Source organism: Mastigoproctus giganteus, chromosome 12, assembly GCF_048544385.1.
Source record: "Mastigoproctus giganteus isolate SK-2022 chromosome 12, ASM4854438v1, whole genome shotgun sequence".
Classification (NCBI taxonomy): domain Eukaryota; kingdom Metazoa; phylum Arthropoda; class Arachnida; order Uropygi; family Thelyphonidae; genus Mastigoproctus; species Mastigoproctus giganteus.
Window position 1 is genome coordinate 19,954,763 of NC_143586.1, and position 14,642 is coordinate 19,969,404.

Genomic DNA, 14,642 nt, shown 5'->3' on the forward strand with positions numbered 1-14,642 from the left:
AAAGTCTTGCTAGTGTGCAAGTGACCAACGCACAAGTTCCAGTCAATATCTGGAAAATTAAAATCCCCCATTATCAGACATTCTGATTTACTGGCCCACTATTTCTCAGCACAACTGCTCATTATACTTATCAGATTCATTAGGCCTATAACACACACCCACTCTAATTTTTCCTTTCCCAGTGCTTATGTCACATCAAACAGACTCAACATTGCATTGTCCACCAACATCAATTGGATGCACTTCCTTAGATTTTATGTGTTTCCTAACTAACAGCGTAACCTCTCCTCCCTTCCTATGCTATCTATCCTTTCTGTGCACATTGTACTCCCCAAATTCCAATTCTGCACTGCTTATATCTGTGTGACACCACGTCTCTTATATCCCAACAATATCTGCCTTTGATGTCTTGACTAGCAGTTCAAGCTCATCAAATTTATTAACTATACTCCTAGCATTGGTGTACATGCAAGTATATATGCACCTGTTTCTACTCTTAGTTACCCTAACACCCTTAGTTACCCTGGTAATCTCCATCACCTTGCTTTCCATGCTGCTGCTCATTCCAATGGAAGCATGCAATAATGACTTTTGTCTCTGCCTGCGGCCACTGTTAACCTTTTAGTCTGTGTATCCCCCCCCCAAGCTAGCAGTTTTCTGACCCACCTAACCCTGCCCCGATAGCATCAGTAAATATTCTTGCACCCCTTCTATAACGTTGTTTATGACAAACAATGAAATTTCCGGGTCAAATCTGAATCTAAACAACAACTGCATGAAACACACCACACAGGGCCACTGCATGCAGGAGTGTAGATTGTGTGCACACATCTAATCAAGGGGGGAGGCACCATCCAGAGTTTTATAGTTTACAAATTTTAAAAATTAAAAAGAGAATAATTATTCTCTTTTTTTTTAATTTTTAAAACAATAAAAAATTTAAAAAAGAGAATGCTTATTCTTGGTTTTGTTTGCTTTACTATGAACTTTATTAAAAAGTTAGCAGACCAGTGTGTTATCATCAAAAATTTGTTTTCAGCCATAAATTAGTATTAGCAATGGCCACATGGTGCAAGGAAGCCTATGGCTTATGCTGCACCAGCCTAGAAAAAAAAAATAAATAAATAAAAATAATAAATAAATAAAACAATAATAATAAGAAGAAAAAAGGAAACAGAGTCCCTCCTCCCGCAGGTAATTATCCAGCTGACCTTTAAATTTCCCCAAACAATAGCCTCTATCAGCCATGTAAGTAACTTATTTCAGTAATTTATAACTTGCTGGCTAAAATAAAACTTCCTGCAATCTAGTCTAAACATCTCCATCCCCCGTAACTTTAAATTATGGCACCTAGTTCTAGAATCATTTATAACCATGAAAATGTCATCCTCATTCATTTTACTTGTGCCTCTTAGAGTCTTAAACGCCTCAATCAAGTCTCCTCTAAGGTGCCTAGTTTCCAAGCTCTGCAACCCACATATTTGAAGTCTTTCCTCATATGGATGCCCGCCATCACCAGGCAACCCATCTTTGGGCCCTTTCAAGAAGCACAATGTCTTTCTTTAGGTGTAGTCTCCATACTTGAACACAGTATTCCAAGTGTGGTCTAACAATAGACTTATATAATGGGATTATGGGGTCCTTATCTTTACTAGCAATTGTTTAATAATTCAACAATAGGACACCATGGGTCTTCCTTGCAACCTGTCATCTAGAATGCTCTGAGAACTTCATGTCTCACTGTATCATAATCCCCAAGTCCCTTTCCTCCACTACCAACATTAGTTCAACTCCACCAAGTATATAAGTTATTTTGGGGTTACTATTCCCCTGATGTAATACCTTACACTTTGCTGGATTAAAGCATAGGTGCCATTTTTCTGACCATCCCTGAAGCCTATCGAGGTCACTCTGAAGAAGCTCTGCTTGGCAGTGATCATTAACTACTCTACCAATCTTTACATCATCTGCAAATTTAGGATTTTTCCTGTAATTCCAACCTGTTCCAGCTTATAAAGTAACAGCACATGTGGGACCGAGTCAAATGCTTTGCTGAAATTCAAGTCAGCAATATCGAAATTATTTCCTAAGAAATTATAAGAAACAGAATGATAAACATTCTAATAAAAGACCTTTTTTTTTGCTGTTAATTGTTAGAACATAGTTCTAGTGTTTTGCTTTTTTTTTTTTTTTGTTGACTTCCAAAATGTATTTTGTTATGTGATCATTGATCATTACAAAATATATTAAAACAATAGTCTATAATTATTTATTATTCCTATTCCTTTTTTTTTTTTTTTTTTTGTTTTTTTGGGAAGGGGTGCCAATAAGAAAGGTACCTTAAAAAATTTAGAATGGTTTTTTGGAACTAAAATAAAAATAATAATGTTTATTTTTTAAGTGGTAACATCATGAATCAGAAAAAAATAATAATAATAAAATAAAAAACAAAAAAAACACATTTTTCTGACACCATTATAAGCTTGTCAAGGGTGGTATATAAAATCAGCAAGCACAACTAAATATCAGCACTTAAGTTAGGAAATTAAAAAAAAAAAAAAAAACTATTGCTATTATAATTTTATTTTAGCAATACTGAGAAAAGCACTATAGTGGCCATAAAAAAAAATAATTCAGTGACAAAACTGCCAACACTACAATAAATTTAAAATGCATGTTTTTTTTTTCTACCTCACATTTCAGAATTTCAAATTGACAACTTTCAATTTGATAACTATTGTCAAATTGAAAGTTAAAGTAATTGTGTCCATTATATTATTAAAATAAAGAGTGATATTCAAAGCACCCAATTTCAGACTTCTTGTCTTTATTAAAAAAAAATACTGAATGGTCCAAAAATGCAACTATTCAATTAATTTGTGATTGCAATTAAAAATATATATATACATATATCTTATCTTAAAAATAAAATGAAATAAATAGAATTATAATAGACAGGAAGCTGTCTATTAAAATTAGTAAAGAGTAAGCTATGAAATACATAATCAAAACTACCTCGCATCAGTAGCAGAGACAGACATATAACCAGAATATAAAAATGTAACACAAGGTTATGTCATAATAACAGAAAAGATAGAAGATGAAAACACAATGAAGCAAATTACAAAAAAATAAAATTTACAATGATATAAGAGCCATAAACCTGCCAAAACTATAAAGAAGTGAAAAATCATGTTTTCAGAAATTTGAAAATATAAACAATAAAATTAAGAAATCGAAATAAGCAAGAAAACAATACTGAAAATTAAAGCAGAAATTTAAAAATAAAAGGGGGGGAGGGGAAGTATTATTCAGCAGAAATGAACACCAAATGTGGGCAAAATTGTGCATATCACAAATTTTGAAAATTACACATAAAATAAAGGGCACAAAGAAGCCACAGATAAAAATGACAAAAATTATAAAATTCTGCTTTAATTTTAATTATAAAATTAAAAAATGACAAAAATTATAAAAATTATAATTTAAACAGTGAAATATCACATACAGGTAGTTGAGGCCAACGATTTGATGAAATTCAAAGGTCAACTGAACAGTTACCTATGTGAGGAGGGAAATGCATAAGTTGTCTATTTTCTTATCTACTGTTTACCTGTTTTTTTTTTGTTTTTTTTTGCTGGTGCAACAAAAAGCCTGTAGCTTCCTTGCACTATATGGCTAATACTACAATAATCCAACAGAATGTACCACGTGAGTAAAACATAGTAAAACAAAGTGGAAGACAGTCAATAAAATCACCACTCTTCAGAAAGCTACTTAATTATAACTGATGATGAGTTTCAGAAACAAGACACCTGAGTTCATAAACCAACTATGAAAACTAACTGAAAAAAAGTCAGATAATATCATAACTAGACCAAGAACAAAGTTAAAATCTAGAGTTACATCCATTATAACGTGAAAATAAAGGATAAATTACAAATTTTACAATTTTAAACTATTTTTTCTCAATATTCCAAGAATATTAAATGATAATACTTTATGCAAAGGAAATCCACTAATGCAATATTTTTGAGTGTGTCTGCTGAAAAGCTATTAAAATTGTGGGAAAAATTGTGCATATCACAAATTTTGAAAATTACACATAAAATAAAGGGCACAAAGAAGCCTCAGATAAAAATGACAAAATTTTAAAATTACAATTATAAAATCAGACAATTATAAACAAATAATCATAACTACCTCAATTATCTGCAACAATACATGAATAATAACATAAAACAATTAATAACAGGAAGAAAATTAAAAAAGAAAAAATAATAACTGCTTAGGTTGGATCAAAACTAATGACATAAGATAAATAGGCACATGAGAAACATTCTTGAAAAAGCTAAGCAGCAATCATGGCAGTTTCAGCATGTACATTCTAAACAAGATTAAAAATTATTACAACAAATTATAATGTTCATGATGTTAGCTGAAAGCATGATATTTATTATGTTTTATAGACTACATAATAAAGACAATGATTTTATATCTTTGATTTTATAGACTACATAATTGGTCTAGTTACATAATAAAGACAATGATTTTATAGACAGTGATTTTATATCTTTGATTTTATAGACAGTGATTAAAAATCTTACTTACAGTTAAAGTATACATGACTACGGTATAGTTCTTGCCAGCATTTTGTTGAAGTCTTTTTCTGATTGCTTTTACAGCATCTTTAGGACTGAAAAATATGAACACGTGTAACATATCTCCAGGAAACAGAAGAATTTATTTTAACCACAACATTCAGCATAATTAAACAAGTAAAAAATATAGTAGCAGGGATTTGCCTTATTTTTAGCATATAAATATATCTAATTTACAGGGAAACACACTGTATCCCTGTAAATTTTCTTCTTCCCATTATTCCTGGTTTAAATTATTTTAAAACCAGGAATTAATCTACAATCGTAAATATACATATGCTGCAAGGATGAATGATTATCTGCTTGCAAACATTAATTACAATAGTTTTTTTTTTGGGTGGAGGACCTAGCTGAATTAAACCTGAATTCACTTTGGAAAACCTAGCTTTTCCAAAGTGAATTCTCTAAAAGTGTGTGAATTCTGAGTAGTGTTTTCTGCTAGAGGTAAATAAAATCAGAATTTAAAAAAAAAACACAATGAATCAAAAAAAATTGTTGTTTAAAAAAAAATTTTACATCTCTTTTGGATGTAAAACTTTACTGAATTACATCAGCTTTTCAATCTGAATTCCAAGCCATTTTTAGTAACTCAAAACTGAATTTCAATGGTCAATAGTTTTTTTGGTTTTAAGATTTTATTCTCTGATTTTAGAAGCTAGTTTTATACTGTTATCATTACAAACTATATCTACAATTACTTGGAAACACAGATAAGAGATGGAAGCACTCACATGCAGATTTTAAGACAATTCTTTAGATCTATACTCTTCGGTATGCGCGCGCGCGCGCACACACACACACACACACACACACACACACACACACACACACACAAAATAAAAAAACTACTGAAGGTGTACTGAGGATGTATTGAGGTATTGCTCAAAACATCAAAGGCAGATATTGTTGGGATATCAGAGACGTGGTGTCACACAGATATAAGGAATGCGGAACTGGAATTTGGGGAATACAATGTGTACAGAAAGGATAGACAGGATAGGAGGGGAGGAGGGGTTATGCTATTAGTTAAGAAACACATAAAATCCAAGGAAGTGAAGCCAGTCGACATCGATGGACAGGGCAGTGTTGAGTCAGTTTGGTGTGATATAAGCATTGGGAGATCAAAATTGAGAGTAGGAGTGTGCTATAGGCCTAATGACTCTGATGAGTATAATAAGATATTGTACAGGGAAATAGAGTGGGCCAGTAAATCAGAGAGAGTCTTATAATGGGGGATTTTAATTTCCCAGATACTGACTGGAATTTGTGGATTGGTCACTCACACACTAGCAAGGCTTTTGTGGATTTATTGGATGATTGTTTTCTATATCAGCATGTTCGTGCGGCAACAAGAGGGAGAAATACTCTTGATCTGATTATCAGTAGTGATTCTTCATGCATTAAGAATCTGCAGATAAATGAACCACTAGGTGGCAGTGATCACAGTGTGTTGAAGTGGGATTTACTCAAGGAGGTAACTACCATCAGAGGTAAAGGGAAGGGTTTTTGTTTTCGTAAAGGCGACTATGATGGTCTGAGACAGTATTTAAATTCTATACAGTGGGACCAACTGATGATGTTACCAACAGCAAACTCAAAATGGGAAGCATTCAAGGAACTAATCTTGGAAGCTACCAGGCTTTACATACCAACTAAGAAATATCGTTCAAGGTTTAGGCCTAAATGGTTGTCAGATGAACTAATGAGACATGTGGCAGAGAAGAAAAATGCATGGAATACATACAAATTAATGGGTGACATGGAAGCCTATGATAGATATAAGTTGATCTGTAACCAAGTCACAAAGGAGATTAGGCAGGCAAAGGCAGACTACGAAAAATCCTTGGCAAAGGATGCAAAGAAAAACAGAAAAGAGTTCTTTACCTATTTAAACTCAAGAAGGAAAGGGATGAATCAGATTGGTCCACTGGATATTGATGGTTCAACAGTTGAGGATCCTGCTCAGGTGGCTAACAATCTAAACGAGTATTTTGCATCTACATTCACGCATGAGGAGTTATTCAGGAAGGAGAATGACGTAGGTAAAGTAAACATTGGCAGTGAGCTAGATGACTTTGTAATAACTGAGAGGAAAGTGGAGGAGAGATTGTTGAAGTTAAACATAAAAAAGGCACCCGGGGTGGACGGGATCTATCCAGTTATATTAAAGGAGGCAGCAAAGGAAGTAAGCAAACCCCTAGCCATAATTATGAGAGCTTCTTTGGACTCAGGGGAAGTACCCATAGAATGGAGATGTGCAAATGTGACCCCAATTCACAAAGGAGGATCAAAGGCTGACACAAGTAATTATAGACCTGTTAGTTTAACTTCTGTTCCAGGTAAATTAATGGAGCCACTGGTTAAAGAAGCACTGCAGGATCATCTAGACAAGAATTCAGTTATAGCTCTGACACAGCATGGTTTTGTTAAGGGGAAGTCTTACCTGACCAATCTGATTGGATACTATGATGTAGTCACAAAAGAACTGGATGCAGGGAATAACTTTGATATTATATATTTGGATCTTAGAAAGGCTTTTGATACTGTTGCACATGGAAGACTGCTGCACAAATTGGAGCAGTGTGGCATTGGAGACAAATTGCTGCTATGGATAAGGGGATGGTTGAGTGGCAGAAGACAGAGAGTGGTAATCAATGGACACTGCTCAACGTGGACTAATGTTATTAGTGGAGTTCCTCAGGGTTCAGTGTTGGGTCCCTTGTTGTTTTCGGTGTTTATGAATGATATTGATGATGGTATATCAAGTTTAATGTCCAAGTTTGCAGATGATACAAAGGTTGGCAGGGTTGTTAAGGACACTACTGACACTATGCTGCTAGAACAGGATCTGGAAAGGTTGAACAGATGGGCTGAGAGGTGGCAAATGAAGTTTAACATTGACAAATGTAAAGTACTACATATGGGAAACAGTAACCACAGAGCAACGTATCAACTCTGCGGTACTACACTGACAGTGGTGGAGAATGAAAAGGACCTGGGGGTAATTGTGCAGGCAGATATGAAGTTCTCTGAGCAGTGCAGACGAGCTGCAAGAGTAGCTCATGGTGTCTTATCAATGATATACAGGAATTTTTCTAGCAGGGATAAGGAGGTGATTATTCCCTTGTATAAGGCAATGGTTAGGCCACATCTTGAGTACTGTATACAGGTCTGGAGGCCTCATTTCAAGAAGGATGTAGAACTGCTGGAACGGGTACAAAGAAGGGCAACAAGATTAGTGAATGGAACAAAGGGTTGCTCTTACGAAGAAAGGCTTAAGTTTTGCAAATTACAGAGTCTGGAGACTAGGCACCGGCGAGGTGATCTGATAGAGGTGTATAAGGCTTTGAATGGTTTGAGCATGCTCAATGCCAATGGGATTCTTCATCTTGCTCAGAATAATCAGCTCAGAGGGCATAAATTCAAATTGAGGAAGGACGGATGTCGGATAGATGTGCGGAAATTTGCCTTTGACCAGCGGGTGGTTGGTTGGTGGAACTGACTTCCATCACTTGTTGTTGAAGTTGATAGCCTAAACAAATTTAAGGCTCAACTGGACAGGTATTTTGAACGAACGGAGGGGTGAAATGGGAGTGGTGTGTTTTTTTTTTTTTTTTGGCTGATGCTGAATAAGCTTGCTTTCTTGCATCATATGCCTCTACTAATGCTAATGCTAATGTATTATACATTATGAATCTATGACATGAAGTTAACAATGAATTAAATTGGTAATAATGTTTTATCTAAGAATCCTAAAGATCAGTATTTAGTGGTGGGAAAATGATGCAAGGAGGCAACCTACACAGCATCAGCAAAAAAAAAAAAGTTAGGTAATGCATGAATTCAGTGCATTACATTTTAGGAGCATATAATAATTATTTTTCTTAAATTAATTGAATTTTTTATTTTCTGTGATTAAAGTGAAAAGTAAATAATTAATTAACATGTTACAACAGTATTTGTTGCTAATTAATTGCAGCTTTCAAAATTGGCCCCCATTCAGGAAAATATTTATGGATGTTGCTAAGCATATTTAAAAATTATGGATTTTATGTTTCAAATTAATAGTGTAAATATTGTTTGAATTTAATTGATAAAGTAGGTAAAACGTTTTTATATGGTCTTGGAAATCAGTCAAATATGAGTATGAGAGAATTTTGCTGCTTGTGTTCATCACATTAATATAATAAGATATAAACACTTTTTATGTAATTCCATATGCATATTATTAATGGTATAAGTGCTTTTTCAAGTCTATAATCTATAAATTTTTAACAATGTGAATGTAATTTTAAAATGCAGTACATACTATTATTGCACAACTGGAAATAGTGTAGCATTATTATTGAATTCAGATATCTCTTAGCTTAGTGTGGTATTTTTATTTTAAATTTAAACTAAAATTATGCTTCAGACTAGATCAGCAAAGCAGAATTTTATGGTGTGCACTACTTGCTACATCTTTACAGATCTATCTGTAGCAGGATGCAATACATCCAAAGAAGGTGCATTCGTGTGTTTTCGATGCAAAGAGTGTAAGGAGATAAAGCACAAACTTGGTATTCTGATGGGCAATATGAGAACTTGAAGAACAGGTTTAATGCTCTTGAAGAAATTTAAAACACATCACACAACACAGTGAAATCGCCAAAAGCAGAAAGTGCTGGTCCCACAAGAAGTAGCTGTTGTCGGTGTCTCTATTCTCAGGAAAATGGGAAATATTTTGTATAAAAAGGATTTTTTTTTTTTTTTTTTTTTTTGTGAACCCCAAACACGAGAGGTATTAGAACCTATAGTACTTAGTACCGTGCTTGGGTTGGAGGTTGAGAAGACGAAAGAAGATATTTGTTGACATTGGACTTGAACTTCTGTAGATTGTAATTTTCAGGAAATACGTATGAAGGAAGGTTGTTCCAGAAAACGGCAGTTGAATTAATAAATGAGGAAGATGAAAAGTTGGTTCTGTGGGTTTGAAGTTGGACAGTAAATGGATGTTGGCTGGTGGCGGCACGAGTTCAGACTGTTTTGAAAGAGAGAGCAGGAATTATAGAAGCCAATTCAGAAGAACAGTGCCCATGGAAGTACAGTCGATTCCGGTTATTTGGGACACATCGGGACTAGTGCATTTTGGCCCGATTAAGCGGCTGCCCCAATTATCCGAAGTTTCACGTAAATAGTTAAAAATACAATTTACCCCCCCCTTACAATTAGTTCACTGTACAATCAAATCACGTTACGACGAACTCAAAATAGTAAAGTACCGTTCACTATACGATGTGCAGTAAGCGCCGGTCATTATGATCACGTTTGTGAATTGAATTTTAATTCTATTAAACAGCGATTCTAATTAGCGAAAATAGGAGGAATATTATCCACAGGCTATAAAAGTAAAGATATATTAAGCACAAATTTACCCTTTATCACCTTACCAATTAAAAAATTAAATGATACGTGAAAATTGGAAGAATATACGTGATAATCGGAATAATTAATACGTACTGTAATATGTACATACTAACTAAACTAGTTGACATTTCTGTTCACTGACATTTGTTGGTGGGGGCTGAAATTTAAAACAGTAAAAAGATAAGCAATCAATAACAAAGAACAGGGCACACACTAATTGCACGTAACACAACACGCGCAAGTGAGAACGGAGTAACAAATTAGGAAGCTTTAAAAATAGGAATGAAGAGAAGATTCTGAAAATTATTTTTTTCTATATGATTGAAGATTCCATGGAAGTGTAAACACATTTTACCATAATAACCCACAGAATTCCAGCTGCCGGTATTATCGCAAATTCAATAAGATCGAGTTTACTGTCCGTTTATGACAGATTGATAGATTGCACTAACAGAAAAGCCCAATAAACAGGTGACTGCTAATTGTTTTATTGTTTTATGGTTGTGACCTCCAAAAATCCGACCGAACTACGTGGTACGGTCGGAGACAATCGTAGGGTAATCTCCAGTGCTGAGGTCGCCTGCCTCGATTAAACGGAATTTTGTCCCAATTAAGCGAAGTAAACCCTGGCTATTTTCTCAATTGGTTTTTGTTTTTTAAGATTTGCCCCAAATAAACGGCTGCCCCGATTAACCGGTGGCCCAAATAACCGGAATCCACTGTATCTGTAAAAGAGGCATGCAGCAGAAACAGTGCGTCTATAAGAAAGCGAGTGGAGAGACTCTATTAGAGATGAGTCATTAATTAACCTAACTGCCCTCTCCTGAATGGAATCAAGAAGCCTGAGAGAGGTTTTGGGGGCACCACCCCAAATGTGGGAACAATATTCCATGGCAGGGCGGATTTGCGATTTATACAGAGTGAGCAGCTGTTTGGAAGAAAAGTAATGCCGAGAGCGAAAGAGAAAACCAAGTTTTTTAGATGCAGAAGAAGCAATATTTGTAATGTGCTTGCGCCAAGAGAGATTAGAAGTCAGGGTAATCCCCAAAAGAGATATATCCTTTTGCCTAGAAATTGGAGTGTCACTAAAGATAAGCATAGGAGCAGAAGAATCCTTTTTCCGAGATATAAGACAAGACTGAGTTTAAGAAGGGTTGAAATCAACTAAGTTGTCTTTGCCCCACTGGAGATTTACCTGAAGATCGGCATTTAAGGAATTGGTAGCAGATTTTCGAGAAATTGAAGCTGATTGAGCAGGACAAGATTTCTCAAAACGGAAAGTTGAATGCAATGTGCTATCATCGGCAAAACTATGGATGAGATTTCCAGTCAATGGAAGAAGGTCATTGATACACAAGAGGAAAAGAGTGGGGGAAAGAACTGAACCTTGGGGGACACCGGCATTAGTGGAGAAGTTAGAAGACAGAGAGCCATCTACCATCACCCTCAGTGAGCGATCAGAGAGAAAAGTGGATAACCAATTACTAAAAATAGTTGGCAAACCATAAGATGGAAGCTTGTTAAGAAGACCTTTATGCCAAACACGATCAAAAGCCTTTGAGATGTCAAGAGCAACTACTTGTGTTTCACCGAACCTTTCCATTGAAGTAGTCCATAAATGGGTAACATAAGCCAGGATATCACCAGTGGATCGACACTGACGGAATCCATACTGGTGATCGTTGATCAGACAGAAGTTTCTAGGTAGTTTAAGAGTTGGCGGTTAATTGAATTCTCCATTACTTTAGAAAGAGTAGAGGTAATTGCAATGGGACGATAATTGGATGGGAGGGATTTGTCATCCTTTTTAGGAACTGGCTGGATATGAGCAAATTTCCAAGCAGAAGGAAAAACACCTTTGGAATAAGAAAGTGAAAAAAGGCGGCAAAGAATAGGAGTAAGTTCAGGAGCACAGATTTTGAGAACAAGTGGAGAAATACCATCAGGACCTGGAGCTTTCTCAGCATCAAGATTCATCAAAATCCTTCTGATATCCTTTTCACGGAAGACCACAGGAGGCACTGAATGGACCGTGTTGGGAATGGTGGGAGGTGTTTTACCAAGTTCATTAATACATGAGCTGGAAGAAAAATGGGATGCTAGCAGGTCAGCTTTATCCTTGGCTGAAGTGACAACAGAACCATCTGGTTTGGACAGAGGTGGAAGCAGAGATGGGCAAAAGTTGCGGCCAATAGCTTTGGCAAGAGACCAGAATGCTCGGCTACCATTAGGGCAAGAAGCAAGTTTTCTACTCTTAGCCTGTTCAAACTCTAGTTTGGACTGATTAATAACTGCTTTACAATTGTTGCGACCTTTGGTGTAGGCAGAAAATGAAACTGAAGAATTAGAAACAAGCCAATTACGATATGCAACATTCTTCTCTTGAACAGCCTTAGCACATTTATTGGAAAACCAAGGTTTAGATAAAGGACGAGATTTTAAAGTGGAGTGTGGGATAAAGGATTCCATTCCTGCAAGAATAATTTCACTGACACGATCTGAGCAAACGTTGACATCAGGAGTTTTGAAACAGTAATCCGACCAAGGAAAAGAAGAAAAGAAGTCTCGCAGGTCATCCCATTTTGCATTCTTGTAATGCCAAACAACTCAAGGTTGGGAATAGCCATGAGATAAAAGGTTCCATTGGAGAAGAGACAATTACCAAGTTGTGATCTGAAGTGCCTAAAGGACCTCTCACTTCGACCGTGTACTTAGAAGGGTTGTTTGTGAGAAAAAGATCAAGCGTATTGGCTGTATGATTCGGATTGTCCAGTATTCTTGTAGGTAAATGAACAATCTGTACTAGGTCATTAGTAATTGCAAAAGCCTCGGCATCTCGACCTGCTGGGTCGGTGTGACTAGAAAACGGAAGCCAGCTGGAGTTGTGAACATTAAAATCACCAAGGAAAATTACCTCACTGTTAGGAAAGTTGGACTGAAGAAAGTCAAGTTGCAACGAGAGGAAGTCAAAGAGCTCCAAGTGATTAGTGGAGTTGGGAGAACGGTAGAGACAACAGATGAATTTGACACAATGAGGTAGAGAGATTTTAAGCCAGAGAAGATCAAAGAGAGGAGATTCCAAATTGCCAAGTCTCTGACAGGGAATATCAGAACGGACATATGCACAAGTACCACCTTTGAGGCAAAAGGAATCATACAGCGAATAATTTGGGCATCTGAGATGAGCAGTAGTTGAATCAACCGATAACTGAGATTCTGTCAGAAAAAGTACATGTGGTTTGGCAGACTGCAAGTGGAAATGGACAACGTTGAGATTAGAATTGAGACCACGTATATTTGTGAAATGAATTAGGAAGTCCTTGGGAGGTTTAGATCTTTTCGCAAATAAGCTTGTTCTATTAGTTTGACAATTCATGGTATATTCAATAGTAAGAAAAAGTGGGCGGGACATGCTGTATGAAGTAATGAAATTTTTGGATATGGCGTACATGTGGTAAGAATATACCCAGATCCTTGACATAATGTGGCCTCGACAATGCTCCCCGCATACACACTACTCAGACTCCCTCCAGTCACTATCTGGCAGAGTAGAGGTAGCAAGATTATACACTAGCTGATCCGGAATCCTCCTAGAGAGTTACCAATAGGTTCGGTCCGGTGTACTAACTAGCGGCCGGCCTGCGAAAACCGTTTTAGAGCTGTACCCTCGAAATGTAAGGAATATTGGATCGAGTGAAATAGGATAGAGTGGAATAGACCAAGACATGTCTGCCACTTAATAAGGTTAATGAAGTTAATAAAGTTAATGTTGCAAATAAAATGTGTCAATTAAAATGTGTCTGATTGATAAAATTGTGTCACAGGGCTCAACACATAGGAGGATCATCAGCCCTCAGTAAATACGAATGAGTCAAATGACTATGTCCTATGCGGGTCCGGGAAAGAACAACTTCCTCCTTACAATTCCTGCGCAGACTAGACTGCCACGGTTCAATTACAGGCTTTATACGATATAATTTATTCATAGTCTGTCTATTCCATGAATCCTGCCATTGGGAGTGTATCTTCTGGTGTATTATTTGCCTGTAGTCTGTATAGGGGACTGACAGGCAGCAATTATTATTGGGAATTGCTGATTTGGCTGTGGTGTCAGCCAAATCATTTCCCCTAATCCTAATGTGACTGGGAATCCAGCAGAAGTGGATATCATATTCACGTTCATGGAGAAAGTGAATATTCTGCTGAATACAAGACAGAACCGGATGAGGATTATATCTCACAGTTATTAAGGCCTTTAACACGCTGAGAGAGTCAGAATATTAACTGAACCGTTGGTATTGGCATTTACTAATTTGATCCAAGGCTAACTCTATAGTGTGCAGCTCTGCAGTAAATATGCTGCATTCAAAGAGAATCTGCTCCAATGTAGTGGTGTCTGTAAAGACAGCAGCAGATCCTACACACTTAAATGAAATGGGGGGGGAACCCCTACATTTACACATCTGGATTTAATCCGGTATATATTAAAATGTATATATGTATTGAATTCATCCATGAAAGGCACTGCAAAATTTGCAACTATACTGATTAAAAGAATGACTGAGATCTACTGCC

The 14,642-nt window shown here is 36.2% G+C and overlaps 1 protein-coding gene across 2 annotated transcripts in view; it reads right to left on the bottom strand.

Moving 5' to 3' along the window:
• LOC150076757 (TOM1-like protein 2) overlaps nt 1-14,642 on the bottom strand; it is a 151,470-nt gene that overhangs the window by 111,054 nt on the left and 25,774 nt on the right. For both annotated transcript variants that reach the window (XM_090386236.1, XM_090386235.1), the window contains exon 3: nt 4,612-4,696. In XM_090386236.1, coding sequence (XP_090242362.1) covers nt 4,612-4,696 — 85 coding nt within the window. The remainder of the gene's footprint in view (nt 1-4,611; nt 4,697-14,642) is intronic.